Here is a 16,737-nt window from a genome sequence, read left to right as displayed (position 1 = left end):
ATAGAACTCCCTTATGACCCAGCAATAGCACTGCTAGGGATTTACCCAAGGGATACAGAAGTGCTGATACATAGGAGCACTTGTACCCCAATGTTCCTAGCAGCACTGTCAACAATAGCCAAAACATGGAAAGAGCCTAAATGTCCATCACCTGATGAGTGGATCAAGAAGATGTGGTATATATACACAATGGAGTACTACATGGCAATGAGGAAGAATGAAATCTGGCCATTTGTAGGAAAGTGGATGGACCTTGAGGGTGTCATGCTAAGCGAAATAAGTCAGGCAGAGAAGGACAGATACCATATGTTTGCACTCATAGGTCTACCAGTGGAACAGGAGAAACCTAATGGAGGACCAGGGGGAGGGGAAGAGGAAAAGAAAGTTGGGGAGAGAGAGGGACGCAACACTTGAGAGACTACTGAATACTGAAAACGAACTGAGGGTTGAAGGGGTAGGGGGGAAAAGAGGTGGTGGTGATGGAGGAGGGCACTTGTGGGGAAGAGCACTGGGTGTTGTATGGAAACTAATTTGACAATAAACTACTTTAAAAAATGTGTTTTAATGAACAGGGTTTCTTTGGTAATATTTACTTTTGAGATAAAGAGAGAGCACACAAGTGGGGGAAAGGCAGAGAGAGATGTGGACAGAGGATCCAAAGTGGACTCTGCACTGACAACAGAAAGCCCGATGTGGGGCTCGAATTCGTGAACCCAGAGATCATGACCCAAAGCCGAAATTGGAGGCTTAACCAATTGAGCCACTCAAGTTCCCTCCCCACCTTTTTTTTTTTTAAACATGCTTATATATTTGTTTTGGGGACATGGGGGGAAGAAGACAGAGAGTTTGTGGTATCTCAAGAAGGCTCCCTGCTGTCAGCAAAGAGCTGACATAGGGCTCAAACTCAGGAACCATAGAAGCATGACCTGAGCCAAAATCAAAAGTCAGAAACTCCACTGACTGAGAGAGCCAGGCACTCCCAATGCCTCTTTTTCAAAAGCACACTGCAGTGGTGCCTGGGTAGCTCAGTCGATTAAGCATCCAACTTCAGATCAGCTCATGATCTCACAGTGTGTGAGTTGGAGCCCCTTGTCAGGCTCTGTGCTAACAGCTCATATTCTGGAGCCTGCTTTGGATTCTATGTCTCCCTCTCCCTCTATCTCTGTCCTCAACCTGCTCATGCTCTGTCTCTCTCAAATATAAATAAACTTTAAAAAATAAAATGTTGGGGCGCCTGGGTGGCTCAGTCGGTTAAGCCTCCGACTTCGGCTCAGGTCAGATCTCACGCTGGTGGGTTCGAGCCCCGCGTCAGGCTCTGTGCTGACAGCCAGCTCAGAGCCTGGAGCCTGCTTCCAGTTCTGTGTCTCCTTCTCTCTGCCCCTCCCCCTCTCATGTTCTGTCTCTCTCTGTATCAAAAAAAATAAAAAACAAACAATAAAAAAATAAAATAAATAAAATAAAATGTTTAGTGGCAGGGTAGCTCAGCTGATTGAGCATCTGACTTCGGCTCAGGTCATGGATCATGGGTTTAAGCCCCAAGCTGGGCTCTGTGCTAACAGCTCAGAGCCTGGAGCCTGCTTCAGATTCTATGTCTCCCTCTCTTTCTGCCTCTCCCCCACGCATGCTCTGTCTCTCAAAAATGATTAAACGGTAAAAAAAAAAAAAGGTTTTTTTTTTTAAATAAAATGTTTAAAAAGCACACTGCAAATCATCATTATACCCTATATGTACCTATATGTGACTCTTAACCGTGAGGTTGGAAGTTCCAGCCCCACACTGGGAATAGAGATCAGTTAATTAAAAAAAAATCTTTTTAAAATTAAAATAAATTAAAAAAATAAAAAGATACGTTGGTATGTGAGAAATACACTGAAGTCATAACATTTTTATTTTTTTAATTTTAGAGAGAGCATGTGCATAAGCAGGGGAGTGGAGCAGAAGGGGAGAAATAGGAGGAGAGAGACAGAGAGAGAAAATATCCCAAACAGGCTCTAAACTCAGCATGGAGTCTCACATGGAATCCAGGGGCTGGATTCTAGGACCCTGTGATCATGACTCTATCCAAAATAAACTGACTGAGCCACCCAGGTGTCTCCCTTTTTTTTTTTTTTGAAGTCTTACATTTTTTATAAGATTTCATTCTTTCATTTATTCACTGAATCATGTTTTCACCAACTATTTATTGAGCAAGTATTATGTGCCAGTACCCCTTAAATCCTAGGCTTAAGCTTCATGGTAATTTAAACATCTCACTTCTAATCACTTTTCTCTTTGTAGGAGAACACTGATTTTTTTTTTTTTTTTTTAGGTTTATTTGAGAGAGAGACAGAAAAGAATGTGAGCAGGGGAGGGACAGAGAGAGAGGGAGGATTCCAAGCAAACTCTGCACTATCAGCACAGAGCCCAATATGGTGCTTTAACTCAGTAACTGTGAGAACATGAATTGAGCTGAAACCAAGAGCCAAATGCTTAAATGACTGAGCTACTCAGAAGCCTCTATAACTTTAAGAACTGTGACTCAGTATTTTTTTATGTTTATTCATTATTTTTAAGGGTTTTTAAAAATTATTTTTAAGTAATCTCTACACTCAACATGGGGCTCGAACCCTGAGATCAAGAGTCACATGCACTTCTGACTGAGCCAGCCAGGTGCCTCTGTGACTGAGTATTAATGGAACATAATTAAATTGGGGGAAAAAAGCAAGATTTCTCTTTTGTTTCTTTCATAGCCAACTAAAGAGCTAATGATAATTAACCAAGCTTTCTGGATACTTATGACTAGAGTACTGGATCTCATTATCAAATAATCTGAATTACTTTGATTAGTTCGATTCATTTGCTAGTTGTATCTTATTTTAGTATGATAATAATGCAAAAAGATAAGCGCTCCCCCTCTCTCCTCCTGGTAACACAAGTACCACATGTGTCACAGTGCAAAAATGAATGGCTACTTTAAAAAGAGAATGACTGTTGCAGCTTTAAAACCATCAACTCTTAAAATACTATTCTGGAACATAAAAACCAAGAGACTGACCAATAAAAGAGCTATTGAGTTAAGTTCTGTAGCAAAGTGAACATGTACCATACTATGGTGCTCACTATCATACAACAGTACGATTTGGATTATGTTGGCACTAGATGAAGGGATTTACCAGTTCCGCACCTTTTCCTTCTTGGTTAGGATGACATACACCAAAATGGAAAGGTAAGATTTGAACCATATTGACAAGATTCCAGAAACTAACACCGTAGGTCAGAGTCAATCAAGGTCACCATGGTTTTGTTGATATACTTGGGGTTTACACATGCATGGATCCTAGACACCAAAGGGTTTTTCCCTACAGTCAGCTCTGTCCCGAGGTATGCTACCAAAGTCTCAGTAGTGATCCAAAGAGATTCCTTAAAGGCATATAAGGACAAACAACATCTGCCCTCAATTGAAGGAGTTAGTGGCAAAAATTTGTTCCACGTGCTGTATACAACATAAACCAAAATGAGTTCCGCTGTTTATAAATACTGAAAAAGCCGCTGCCAGGAGAAGCTTGTCCCACCTCACTCCCACCAAAATGAATAACACAAAATACAACAAGTCAGTCGCCCAATTCTGAGATGATAGCTCTGGAACTGGACTGTTACCACTCTATTTACAAAATAATAGACATTCAGTGGTTCAATTTGTATCACACAATCCTACTGGACTTTAAGCTTTGCAAGCACAACCTAAGGAAGTATTGTTATTCTTCCAGGTAGAATTTGCATTAGCTAAAAAGATAGCACGGTAAGAGACCCCACATAGTACACTGCTATTTAATCTAACCAAATACACAATAACCCTTCAATATTCTGGGGAAAAATTATTAACTAGAGTAAATATAAAAGATTCTTTCAATTTGGCAGCCAAATTAACATTTAATGTTAATTAAATGTGTGATATACTATATATATGCCCCGACCATTAGGATACAGATATAAAATTCGATACCCTGCCCTCAGAAACATATCAACGCTGTTTTGTTTACTTTTGCTTTTATATACACTAAAAATTATTTGCAAACATGTAGTCTGGCCAAACACCTATTCTCTACCTCTAAAAAGCATCCCCTTTCTTTCTTTCTTTTTTTCTTACTTGTAACATTATCAAATAAATAGGGTAATGCATAGGTCATCAAATGCTAAATTACAAATAAATAGAGCCTATCCCCAGCCAAGAGTAAAATCCTAGATGCCTATGAATTATAAAGTTAGTGGTTTTAATTATTTGCATTTTGGAATATACAAAAAAGTAACCTGAACTAAACTTGGCAGGAAAGTAACATTTTATATTTGGACCAAAAGATATCCCTGGGGAAACTAACCACCCTGTTGTACAAATAAAAAATTCTCTTTTTGTGGGAGACAAAAATGTAATCTATGAACAACAATGAAAAAAGCAATAGTAGTTAGCTTTTTCTTTTTAAGTTTATTTATTTTTGAGAGAGAGACAGCATGCAAGCAGAGGAGGGGCAGAGAGAAGGGAAGACACAGAATCTGAAAACAGGCTCCAGGCTCTGAGCTGTCAGCAGAGAGCCCGACATGGGCCTCGAACTAATGAACCATGAGATCATGACCTGAGCCCAAGTTGGACACTTAACCAACTAAGCCACCAAGCGTCTTAGTAGTTAGCTTTTTGAGAAATGGCATATGCTAAGTATATTTTAGACAAAAAAAATATTTTAGCCATTTTTTTTATGTTTATTATTGAGACAGAAACAGCATGAGTGGGGGAGGGACAGAGAGAGAGGGAGACACAGAATCAGAAGCAGGCTCCAGGCTCTAAGTGTCAGCACAGAGTCCTACGCGGGACTTGAACCCACCAACTGTGAGATTATGACCTGAGCCAAAGTCAGACGCTTAACCAGTTGAGCCATCCAGGAGCCCCTCATTCTGTTTTTAAAATGTACATTCGTTTAGGGCGCTTGGGTGTTCCAGCCAGTTAAACATAGACTCTCTTTTTTTAAAACAATGCTTTGTAGGGGCGCCTGTCTTCGCATTCTGTGTCTCCCTCTCTGACCCTCCCTTGCTCACACTGTCTCTCTCTCAAAAATAAATAAGAAACATTAAAAAAAAAATAAAGTTTTGTAGTTTTTATTGTATTTTTGAGAAAGAGAGAGACAGAGTATGAGCAGGGGAGGAGCAGAGAAAGGGGTAGACACAGGATCCGAGGTAGACTCCAGGCTCTGAGCACAGAGCCCAACGTGATATTTGAACTCACAAACCGCGGTATCATGATCTCAGCTGAAGTTGGTGCTTAACGGACTGAGCCACCCAGGTTCCCCAAACATAGCCTCTTGATTTCAGCTCAGGTAATGATCTCTTGCGTTCATGAGATAGAAACCAGCATTAGGTTCTACACTGACAGTGTGGGGCCTGCTTGGGATTCTCTCTCCCTCTCTCTCCATGAAATAAATAAATAAGCTTTAAAGAAAATAATTATCAATCTTGACTCCTTACACCATACACAGTTCAATTCCAGATATAGTTTACATCTAAATGTGAAAGGTTAAATAGTAACTTTAAAAAAAAAAAGGGGGCGCCTGGGTGGCTCAGTGGGTTAAGCTTCCAACTTCGCCTCAGGTCAGATCTCACGTTCATGGGTTTGAGCCACGCATCAGGCTCTGTGCTGACAGCTCGCTCATAGCCTGGAGCCTGCTTCCAGTGCTGTGTCTCCTTCTCTCTCTGCCCCTCCCCCTCTCATGCTGTGCCTCTCTGTGTATCAAAAATAAATAAAACATTTAAAAAATTAAAAATAAATAAAAAATTTAAAAAAATATTTATTTTTGAGGAGAGGAGAGGCAGAAAGGGAGAGAGAATCCCAAGCAGGCTCTGCGCTGTTGCACTGAGCCTGAGGTGGGGTTCGAACTCACAAACTGACCTGAACCAAAATCAAAACATGGACACTTAACTGAGTGAGCAACCCAGGGATCCCAAATAGACAAAATTTTCTTAAACAGGACATAAAGGAAAGAGAGCATTGGTAAGTTGGACATTGAAGTTAAAATTTTCTATTCATTAAAAAGCATGATAGAGTGCCTGAGTAGCTCAGTGGGCTGAGCATCTGATATGATCTCACGGTCTGTTCGTGAATTTGAACCCCACATCCAGCTCACTGCCGTCAGCCTGTCAGTGCAGAGCCTGCTTCAGATCCTCTATTCCCCTCTCTGCTCCTCCCCTGATTGCACTCTCCCAAAACTAAATATATTAAAAATTTAAAAAAAAAGAAAGAAAATTGTTATCAACAAAATGTAATGGGGGTGCCTGTGTGGCACAGCAGGTAAAATCCTCCAACTCTTTATCACCGCTCAGGTCATGATCTCATGGTTCGCAAATGCGAGTCCCCCAAGGGGCTCTGCACGGGTGGTGTGGAGCCTGCTTGGGATTCTGTCTCTCCTTCTCTCTGCCCCTTCCCTCCTTTTGCACACATTCTCTCTCTTTCAAAACAAATGAGTAAACTTAAAAAAATTTTTAAATATAATAAAGTCTTAAATAAATTTTAAAAAGACATAATAAACTCATAAACCAATATGAAAAGGCAGAAAAACAAGTTTAAGGATAGACAAAGACAATATCTAAATGGCTAACAAGCAACTAATAAGTAGGGCAATTTCATTAGTTATCAAGAAAATAAATACTATGTAGTGATGCCACTACACACCCAGCAAAATGATTAAAGTAAAACAAAACAGAAAATAGCAAATGTTGACAAGGATGTGAGCAAGCAGAACTCTCAAACATGACTGATGAAGAGTCTTAATAGGAACAACCACAGCTGTTGAGTAATAAGGAAAGCTAAACCTACGCATATTCTATGACTCAGCAATTCCATTCCTAGGAATTATACAATAGAAAACACACATGTATTCACCAAAAGACATTTATGATAATGTGCACAGTAGCAGTTCTGTTCATTAAGAATAGAATGGATGAATGTATTGTGAAATAAACATGAACATACAACACCATACTGCAATAACTATAAGCAACATTACTGAATAATAAGCAAAGAAACCAGAAACAAGACTTCACAACTGTTGTTTGTTCCCTCCAAATGAACTTCCCTCAGAGAAGTCCCCCCCCCCCTTCTCCTCTGCCTCTCCAGCACGAAGGGATGGGTAAATCTATCTACCGCCAGTGTTCAGTGTAAGGACAACATAATACATGCTTCAGGATCAGCTTTGTCAGTGAGAAGTCATCTTTTGGGGGAGAGGAAGAGCGAAGGAGAGCAAGAAAATATGAGTAGCAAGTATGGGGGAAATATAAACAGGGGTGTCTGGGCGGCTCAATTGGTTGAGCATCAGACTCTTGATTTCTGCTCATGTCATGATCTCACGGTTCAGGGGATCCAGCCCCTTGTCAGACTCTGAACTGACAGTGTGGAACCAGATTAGAATTCTCTCTCTCTCTCTCTGCCCCTTCCCTGCATGCGCCCTCTCTCTCTGAAAATAAACATTTTTAAAAATGTGTTTTTAAAGAATATAAACAAAACAGGGGCATCTGGCTGGCTCAGTCATTAGAGCATGCAACTCTCGATCTCAGGGCCGTAAGCCTGAGCCCCATAAGTGTATAGATTACTTAAAAATAAAAATCTTTTTTAAAAAAGCTAAAGCTTGGGGCGCCTGGGTGGCTCAGTCGGTTAAGCCTCCGGCTTCCGCTCAGGACAGATCTCACGTTCAAGCCCCGCGTCGGGCTCTGTGCTGACAGCTCAGAGCCTGGAGCCTGCTTCCGGTTCTGTGTCTCCTTCTCTCTCTGACCTTCCCCTGCTCATGCTCTGTCTCTCTCAGTCTCAAAAATAAATAAAACATTAAAAAATATTTAAAAAAAAAAAAGCTAAAGCTCACTAATAGATTTAGAAGAAATGATGGAAAAAGAATACCATTTAGCAGCCATAAAAACTCAATAATGAATGCAAAACTAGGGGGTAAAGTTTTGAGGGATAGCAGGATATTTACAAAGTCTCAGTCTCCCTATAAGATATTCATTAAGTAAACAGTGAAAAATACTGACTTTACAATGGAAAATTCTGGAAGGTATTATCTTAACCAAGAATTCCTGGGTGGCTCAGTCAGTTAAGCATCCAGTTTCAGCTCAGGTCTTGATCTCAGTGTTCGTGAGTTCGAGCCCTGCATCAGGGTCTCTGCTGTCAGTACAAAACCTGCTTTTGGATCCTCTGTGTGTGTCTCTCTCTCTGCCCTTCCCCCATATCGTGCTCTGTCTCTCAAAAAAATAAATCTTAAAAAAAAAGATCTGGGGCGCCTGGGTGGCTCAGTTGGTTAAGCATCCGGCTTCAGCTCAGGTCATGATCTCACGGTTCGTGGGGATTCGTGGGTTCAAGCCCCGCATCAGGCTGTGCTGACAGTTAGCTCAGAGCCGGAGCCTGCTTCAGATTCTGTGTCTCCCTCTCTCTCTCTGACCCTCCCCTGCTCACACTCTCTCTGTCTTTCAAAAATAAATTTAAAAAATTTTTTAAAAATTAAAAAAAAAAGATCATAATAGTGGGACAAACATATATTCCACCTGATAAGAAGGTATTCCTACAAAAATGTATAACCCAAACCTCATCATGAGGAAACATTAAACAGACTCAAATTGAGAGACAAAATAAATGGTCTCTGCACTTTGTAAAAGTAGCATCATAAAATACAAATACTGAGGAACTTTCTTATGACCCCCCTAAAAGAGTATGCATGATATGATTCTATTTATATCAAATTCTAGAAAATGCAAAATCTATAGTGACAGAGAGATACTATTTGCCTAAACAGAAAGGGATGGGGGGAGAAGGGGAAAGGACTATAAAGGGGCACAAAGGAATTTTTGGAAGCGATGGCTTTTGACTATGCTAATAGTTGCACAGTGTATACATACATATGTCATAGTTGTGAAATTATATAGTTTATATTCTATCTCTCTTTTTTGAGTATATTTATTTATTTTTGAGCGAGAGACAGAGAGAGTGCATGAATGAATGAGGGGAAGAGAGAGAGGGAGACAAAGAATGTCTGTGCTATCAGCACAGAGACTAACATGAGCCTGACTCAGAGCTGGAACCTAAGAACCATGAGATCATGACCTGTGCTGAAATTAAGAGTCAGATGCTTCATTGACTGAGCCACCCAGATGCCCTTACTTTATATTGTCTTATCATTTAACTTATTTAGCACCTATCACCATGCCAAGTCTAGACAGGCACTAGAAAAACAATCTGGGGAACACACACAAATACTTGTGGCACAGTGAGGGGTGAGCGAATGGGTGGTGTCTTGTCAGATAGGGAGAGAAAGAATGTTGTACCATGAGCATGGACACTGAAGTTGGAACATGCATGGTGAGCTTGGGGAAATACAAGTAGCTGGATACTACTGAAACTTTATTAATATGAGTGAGAAGTCATGACAACAAACAATACAGGTCAGCTAGTCAAGATCTTGAAGATCTTGTACTTCATGCTAAGAATCTAGGCTTCACCTATATTTGGCAGGCACCAAAAGCTTTGCTCTATTTTTGTTTTGTTTCGTTTTGAGTGAGATATATCACACATACAGAAGAATACTAAATGTATTTAGGGAAGAGAATCATCAGGGCTTTAGAAAGAAAACTCAAAGTGTACTTAAGGAGAGATTGTTCAACATCCTGAATTCTCTGCTAGCCGGTACATTTACAACTATATCCCCAATGCATAACCCAGAATAGGAGTACATTGGTCTAATAGAACACTGAAAGGCCTCAACTATAGAAGTGGCTAAGAAAATGGAGAGGTAGGAGTGCTTAGATACAGAACAAGATATCTAGAAGAGGGAGAGGAAGGGATCAATGATGACTGAATTTTCCATTTTGGGTGACCATGCAGATGGTAAGCCATTAAGCCAAATATGTAATGACAAAAGAGGAGCAGGTTTAGGAAAAAATAAAACAAATTCACTTACATCCATTAGAGACAGAGTGAATACCTTCATCAATGATGCCATTTAGCAATCTTACAAATCAAGAACTTACAAGGGAGGTCTCTCTGCTGTAAGATACTGCTGCTAGGTGTTGTAGATGTATATTTGTAAACCATCAAGTGGCTGGCCACTCCCACATGTGTGAAGTGACTTGAGTAAAAATTATTCATTGTAGTAGAGTTTGGAATAACAGAGTATTTTATTTATTTAAAGAAATTTGGGGGGGCTGCCTGGGTGGCTCAGTCGGTTGAGCATCTGGCTTTGGCTCAGGTCATGATCTCATGGTTCGTGGGTTCGAGCCTCACATTGGACTCTGTGCTGATAGCTCAGAGCCTGAAGCCTGCTTTGGATTCTCTGTCTCCCCCTCTCTGCCTCTCTCCTGCCCACTCTCTATCTCTGTCTCTCTTTCAAAAATAAACATTAAAAAATTTTTTTAACGTTTATTCATTTTTGAGAGACAGAGGATGAGTGGGGGAGGGGCAGAGAAAGAGGGAGACATAGAATGTAAAGCAGGCTCCAGGCTCTGACCTGTCAGCACGGAGCCTGAGCTGAACTGAAGTAAGATGCTTAATTGACTGAGACATCCAAGTTCCTCTGGAATAACAGAGTATTTTAGAAACACCTTAAGGGCACCTGGGTGGCTCAGTCAGTTAAGGTTAAGCATTTGACTTGATTCTGACTCAGGTCATGATCTCATGGGTTTGAGCCCCACATTGAGCTCTGCAGACTGTGGAGACAGACTGCTTGGGATTTTCTCTCCCTCCCTCTGTGCCCCGCCACTGCTCACTCTCACTCTATCTCAAAATAAATAAATAAACATTAAAAAAAAACTTTAAGGAAAGCAAAAATAATATACCAACAAGGAAGGGGACAAAACATAAAAGACTTTAAGATATAAAGAGCAAACAAAGGGTTGCTGAAGGGGGAATGGGCTAAATGGGTAAAGGAACGTTGAGGAAGACGCTTGCTGTGATGAGCCCGGGGTGTTATACACAGGGGCCGAATCGCTGGAATCTGCTCCTGAGCCACTTTTCGCTACATGTTAACTAACTTGGATGAAAATTTGAAAATTAATTAATTTTAAAAATTAAAAAAAAATTTAAGGAAACACCTTAAATTCCCATCACTTTATGATTGGTTAAATATCTGATCTCTTGTTTGCAACGGGTCAAATAGAAAGTCAGCATTTCTGGACAGATCATTTAAGAATGAAATAAAAAAGACTAATTACATTTGTGTTCACAGTATTTTAAAATTAATCTTTTCTACTATACCTTTATTCATGGCAGACACAAAGCATAACATCAAGTGAGTAATCATAAAACATCAAGTTGGCATGTGTTTTAAAGGTCTGAAAAGCAAGTTTGAGTATTAAGCAAATTCCATAAAAACCTTTAAATAAAATCTAAGCCAACCAATACTTTTCATTCCTTAGGCTCATCAACTGTAATAATGAGAACTAATGTTTATATATCCCTTTAGAGTGTACAAATCATGTTCAACTTCTGATGACCATTTGATCCTAACCATGTGAAATATGTATAGCAAGTGGAAATCCCCTAACAAAAGGTGCAATGAAAGCTTTATTACTGTTTCACCATCAGGGCAAATTTTCAAAATTAAGGATACCGACCATTTTATTCTTTCAAAAGAAAAGAAGTTTAATTCCTCTGGTTCCTCAGGCTGCAAGAGAGTTAATAAATGTTCCACTGTTAATTTAAATTGAAGTTATATCTGTAACTTCCAAAAAAGACACACAACTAGCCAAAATAAGGCAAAGTGAAAATCTTTGCAAAACCACATGTCATGTAATTGCTCTGTCTCCATCAAATCTTATCATGTAAAACTTTATGTTCTAGTTTTATAAGACAAATTCTAGAAGTAAACTAATGTATCCCTGCTCAAGACATTTTTCAGGTTGGTCCATAAATTCTTATAGGTAATATAACACTCTACCAAAGACAAGTGTTCCACACAGATCACTCTATCAAAGTCTTACAGGCATCTCCCAGCCCATGTGGACATTTACTCACCTCCGAAGGCACAGTGGCAGATGGTTTCTTTTTCAGTTCCTCACATTTCCTCTTTTTACAGATCTGGTGGCTGTTCTTTCTGTTCTTGCAGTAGGTACATTCACCACAATTGGTCTTCTGCTGGCAGGGCTCACATACACCACACCGCTTTCGTTTCTTCTTTTCCAAAGTAGGTAGCAAAGTTGTACGAGAAGAGGAGGCCCTGGCAACTGAACCTGGCCTAGACACCACTGTGGTATTGATGTCAACCATGCTGGGCACACTGATCTGGGAGCTCCCTCCTTCCAATTTGCTGGGACCAGCCTGGGAGAGTTGGGTAAGGCCCTGTGAAGCATGGAGGAGTCCTCTCTCGGGGCCTAACGTGAAGGGCTGAGTGTTACCTGGCAGAAAGCTTATATGAACCTGCTTCTGATTTTCTATGTTGCTAATAGTCATCACAGGAGGTACTGAATTTATCTCTGAGCTTATTGATGGCTGAGGAGTGTGACCTGAGCCCAAAGGCAAAATCTGCATAGCGCTCTGGACCTCAAGCCCATATGAAACAGTGCTCTGGGGCTCAGGCCATTCTGGGAGAATATTATAGGTAGCAACTGGGTTTAGTGGAGCAGGAACAAAGATAGGGGGGTCTGAGGCAGTACTACCACCCATTCCAAGGATTTGTTGGTCTAGGATAGCACCGAAGACCTCTCCTTGGACTGGAATAGCACCAGGAATCTCAGGTGGGGCTGGGGTCTCATCCAGAGCCTCTCCGTGTACTGGGTTAGCACCAGGAACTTCCCATCGATGTGGGACAGCACTAAAAGCCTGTCCTATGACAGGGCTGGTATCAGGAATTTCCTGTTGGTCTGGGGTAGCTTTGAGTACTTCTTGATTATCTGGTTTAGCACCAAGGGTTTCTTGTTCCGAGCCTGCCAGGAGGAGTTTTATTAATGAGGTAGGATATATTGACCCACCAATAGACAAACAGTTTCTAAGGTCCAATTCAGGTATAACCTTATTAAAGCTGGAGGTGGGGTAGCAATCATGTTCACTTTTGATGGGATCCACGTAAGAATCAGAGAGCTTAAGAGATTCTACTCGTGAACCCAAATCTTCTAACTGAATGCTGGAATTTCCTTCACAAGTAACCTTGAGGGCTGCTCTTTGGAGCAAAGGAGCACACAGAGTGTCCTGAGCAAACACTGTGGGGGGATCACTTGGATCAGTCAATGTTTCCTTAGAGAGTCCTTCACCACCATGTGTCCCTTCCAATGACCCAGAAGGGATCTCTACTGCAGGGCCACTGTGAGTGGAAGTATTTATTTTGGAATCCTCCACTTTTTGGGACCAAGACTGGGTTGTCTCTTGGCTCTCGCCTTTAATTACAGATGCATTTTGTACGCCAATTAAAGACTCTGTATCAGGAGCAATTAGGGGAACTTGGGTTGGAATGGAGTCATTTTCTGAGTGTTTTACTCCTTTGTCAGTAACTACATTATAATCACATTCATGATGCTTTTCTAAATGCTTAGGAGGTGGAATTTTCTTAGGTTTGGCTATGATCACTGGAGGTTGGGAGAGCCGCCTGCTAAGAGAGGTGCTTCGGAGAGCCATTGTAAACCCATTGCAAGTTAAGGACTCTGGGTTCTGAAAAAGAACCTCAGTCCTATCCAAATTCATTCGTGCCGCGCCAGCTCTTGTCAGAAGGCTTCTGACTGGCATAGGTGTTTTGGGTTCTATTTTTTTCTTAACATCTCTTTCTTGAATTAATTGCTTTAATACTTTTCCAGGGCTCACAGTCTTGACTGATCCCACATTTTTATTGGCTGACTTAGATGTCTTCTTCAGTTGGCTGCTCTTCTTTCTGTTTAGATCTTCCTTCCTGACTAATCTGGAAGGCTTTGCATGGCGGGATCGAGACATAGTTACGGGGTAGGAAAAAATGGAAGGGCACAAGGAACAGAGTCATTGGTCCTTTGGGAAGTCTCGCCTCTGAGGAGAATTTGGATGTACCATGGTTGAGTTCAGTCGCACAAAATTTTGGTCTGAAATAACAACAACAACAACAAAAATTGGAAGTGAGTCTTTTTCCTACGTATTCTCCCATTTGAAATAGAATACTAACAATTATTAATCAAAATTAGGGAATGAGAATGTTTACTGTAAAAATATATATAATAAACACAAAAAATACTAACATCCTTTAAATCCTGGATTCACAAATAAAGTTCCTTTAATTACTGTGACAACTGATTTAGTTGATGAAATTCTATGTATAGGGTAAGCATGGGGGTTATTCTACATTAGAAACCACAATTGTTGTAGTTATATGTAAAGATCAAATCCCAATCTTTACAAATTTTGGATACTTAAAAAATTATTAATCTTTTTCCTCAGCATATCACCACATGGGCAGAAGTATCATCTGGTAAAACTAGAAGAGGTTTATATAATTCAAGAAACTGTACTTGGAGATCCAATAATATTAATACCACATTCCAATTAATAATACACAAATTTTGAGCTCTATACATGCACACAAAAATGGCATAAAATCTTAGAGGAGTTAGTATTGACAGATTAGGTTACAGATAAGACTCATGGGTCCAACAAATAGCTATTGAGTACCTACTATGTGTAAGGAAGGCATTGTGGTGGGCACTGCCCACACCCAGAAATGATGTCCCTCTTTCCTCTTTCACCCGACTTAATCCAAAGACTGGTGGTTCTAAAATCCCTTCTACCAACGATCCCAAAAGTCTCATGATGAATGCCTAGGCAAGGAAATTGGAAATAAAGAGAAAATGAGATAATTAGAACAGTAAAGCATACTAGGCAAGCAACTATTATTTGAAAGGTAAGCAAGAAAAAGGAGAAAATCAAAGGGGATTGACTAAGAGCTGTCACTAATTGTCTTTTGGTCTCCTTTGATTGCTTACCCTAACCCAAACTATGAACAAGAATGAAGCTCACCATATAAGATGTATCAATATACTCCCGAAAGATCACAGAATGAAGCGTGGGACAGCTGAGTTGGTGAGGATTCTTTAACAGTTAACAAGTTGTTGGATTTGTCTGTATGCTGTAGGAGAACAGTTACCAAAAACTGGTCTGCAACCAAGTGATCAACAGTCTGTGGCAAAATCAGGGGGGAAAAAAGGCAGTCTAAAGTTTTCTTCATAAAGTTGAATTTACCCATTTTAAACAACTCTTCTTTACTCTGAAATGCCTTCCTGTTTTCTCTCATTTAAATGTCCTTTCTTTAAAAAAAAGTAAGAGGGGCGCCTGGGTGGCTCAGTCGGTTGAGCATACGCCTTCAGCTCAGGTCATGATCTCATGGTTAGTGGGTTCGAGCCCCGCGTCGGGCTCTGTGCTGCCTGCTAGCTCGGAGCCTGGGGCCTGCTTCAGATTCTGTGTCTCCCTCTCTCTCTGTTCCTCCTCTGTTCACTCTTGGTCTCTCAAAAATAAATGTAAAAAAAATTTTTTTTTTAAGTAATAAAAGTCCTTTCTTTTTTTGAAAAGGTAGGGATAGGTTTATTTAATAATGTTATTACTTGACCAAGTAAAAACTTGACAGCCCTCTATCATTCTTAAATTGTGCATTTGTTTTCGTTGCACCTATCTGACCCAGGTAATACTGGGACAGAAGCGGTGAGTTTGGATCTGTGATCACCTGCTATGTCTTTCCACATCCTATTTAAATGAGTCAAGGTTTCTACATCTGAAATGAGGTAGTTTTGAGGTATCACTGGGCTCCTACAGGGAAAGTATCTATGTGAGGTTGAGGAGGAAGCGAGGAAGGTAGGAGGACTTTGAAAGTAGGCAAACTTGGGCTCAGTCTCTAGCTCAGAAACATTACTAACTATGTGATTCTGATAAATTCCTCAGTCTCTCTATACCTGTTTCCTCATATGTAATAAAATAGGAAGCATAATAGTACCGACCTCTTCGGGTTACCATGAGAATAAAATGAGAGGAGTGTAAACACTTAGCATAGTGCTGGCATATGATTAGGTGGTTAATAATAAATGGGAGCTAAAAAAAAAAAAGCTGCTCATAACTCCAAAATACAAAAAGTAAGAGAAAATAAGCTAAATAGTTGTCATTATAGAATCAGTTTAACCCGCAGTCTGCCATACACTGCAAAACAAGATTTAGTTCTTTTGCTTCTGTTATCACCTAACACATGGTAAGCTATACACTGTAATGAAAGACCCAAGAGCACACGTTGAGTTAGGGTCAAAGTATTGTGCTTTTAAAATACTTTTTCTCTCTCTCTCTCTCCCTTCTTCTCTCTGCCCCTCCTGCACTCTCTCTCTCTCTCTCAAAATAAACTTAAAAAAAAATAAAGATAGCCTTTTTATTTTTTAAAGGATTTTATTTTTATGTAATCTCTACACCCAATGTGGGGCTCAAACTCACAACCTTGAGATCAAGAGTCGGAAGCTCCACTAACTGAGCCAGCCAGGCACCCCAAGACAGATTTTTTATTTTTTCTTTATCTTTTCCCCCAAGAGAGACTTTTTAATTATTTTACTTTTAATGTTTATTTATTTTTTTAATTTTATTTATTTATTTATTTTTGAGAGCCAGATATCGAGTGAGCATGAGTGGAAGAGAGGCAGAGAGAGAGAGGGAGACAGAGAGTCCAAAGCAGTCTCAAAGCAATCAGTGCAGAGCCCAGAAGAGGCTCTGGGCTGAACTTACAAACTGAGAGATCATGACCTCAGCTAGGGTTGGCCAACTGA

The 16,737-nt window shown here is 40.2% G+C and overlaps 1 protein-coding gene across 5 annotated transcripts in view; it reads right to left on the bottom strand.

Annotated features, from left to right (window-relative positions):
- TET1 (tet methylcytosine dioxygenase 1) overlaps positions 1 to 16,737 on the bottom strand; it is a 117,041-nt gene that overhangs the window by 95,180 nt on the left and 5,124 nt on the right. For 3 of the 5 annotated variants that reach the window (XM_029931789.1, XM_029931790.1, XM_029931791.1), the window contains exon 2: positions 12,011 to 14,034. In XM_029931789.1, coding sequence (XP_029787649.1) covers positions 12,011 to 13,912 — 1,902 coding nt within the window. In that variant the 5' untranslated portion in view covers positions 13,913 to 14,034. Of the gene's footprint in view, positions 1 to 12,010; positions 14,035 to 14,621; positions 14,764 to 16,737 lie in introns of all 5 variants that reach the window. The other 2 variants (XM_029931787.1, XM_029931788.1) reach the window with 1 other exon arrangement.

Source organism: Suricata suricatta, chromosome 2, assembly GCF_006229205.1.
Source record: "Suricata suricatta isolate VVHF042 chromosome 2, meerkat_22Aug2017_6uvM2_HiC, whole genome shotgun sequence".
Lineage (NCBI taxonomy): Eukaryota > Metazoa > Chordata > Mammalia > Carnivora > Herpestidae > Suricata > Suricata suricatta.
This window is presented reverse-complemented; position numbering and strand designations above follow the sequence as displayed.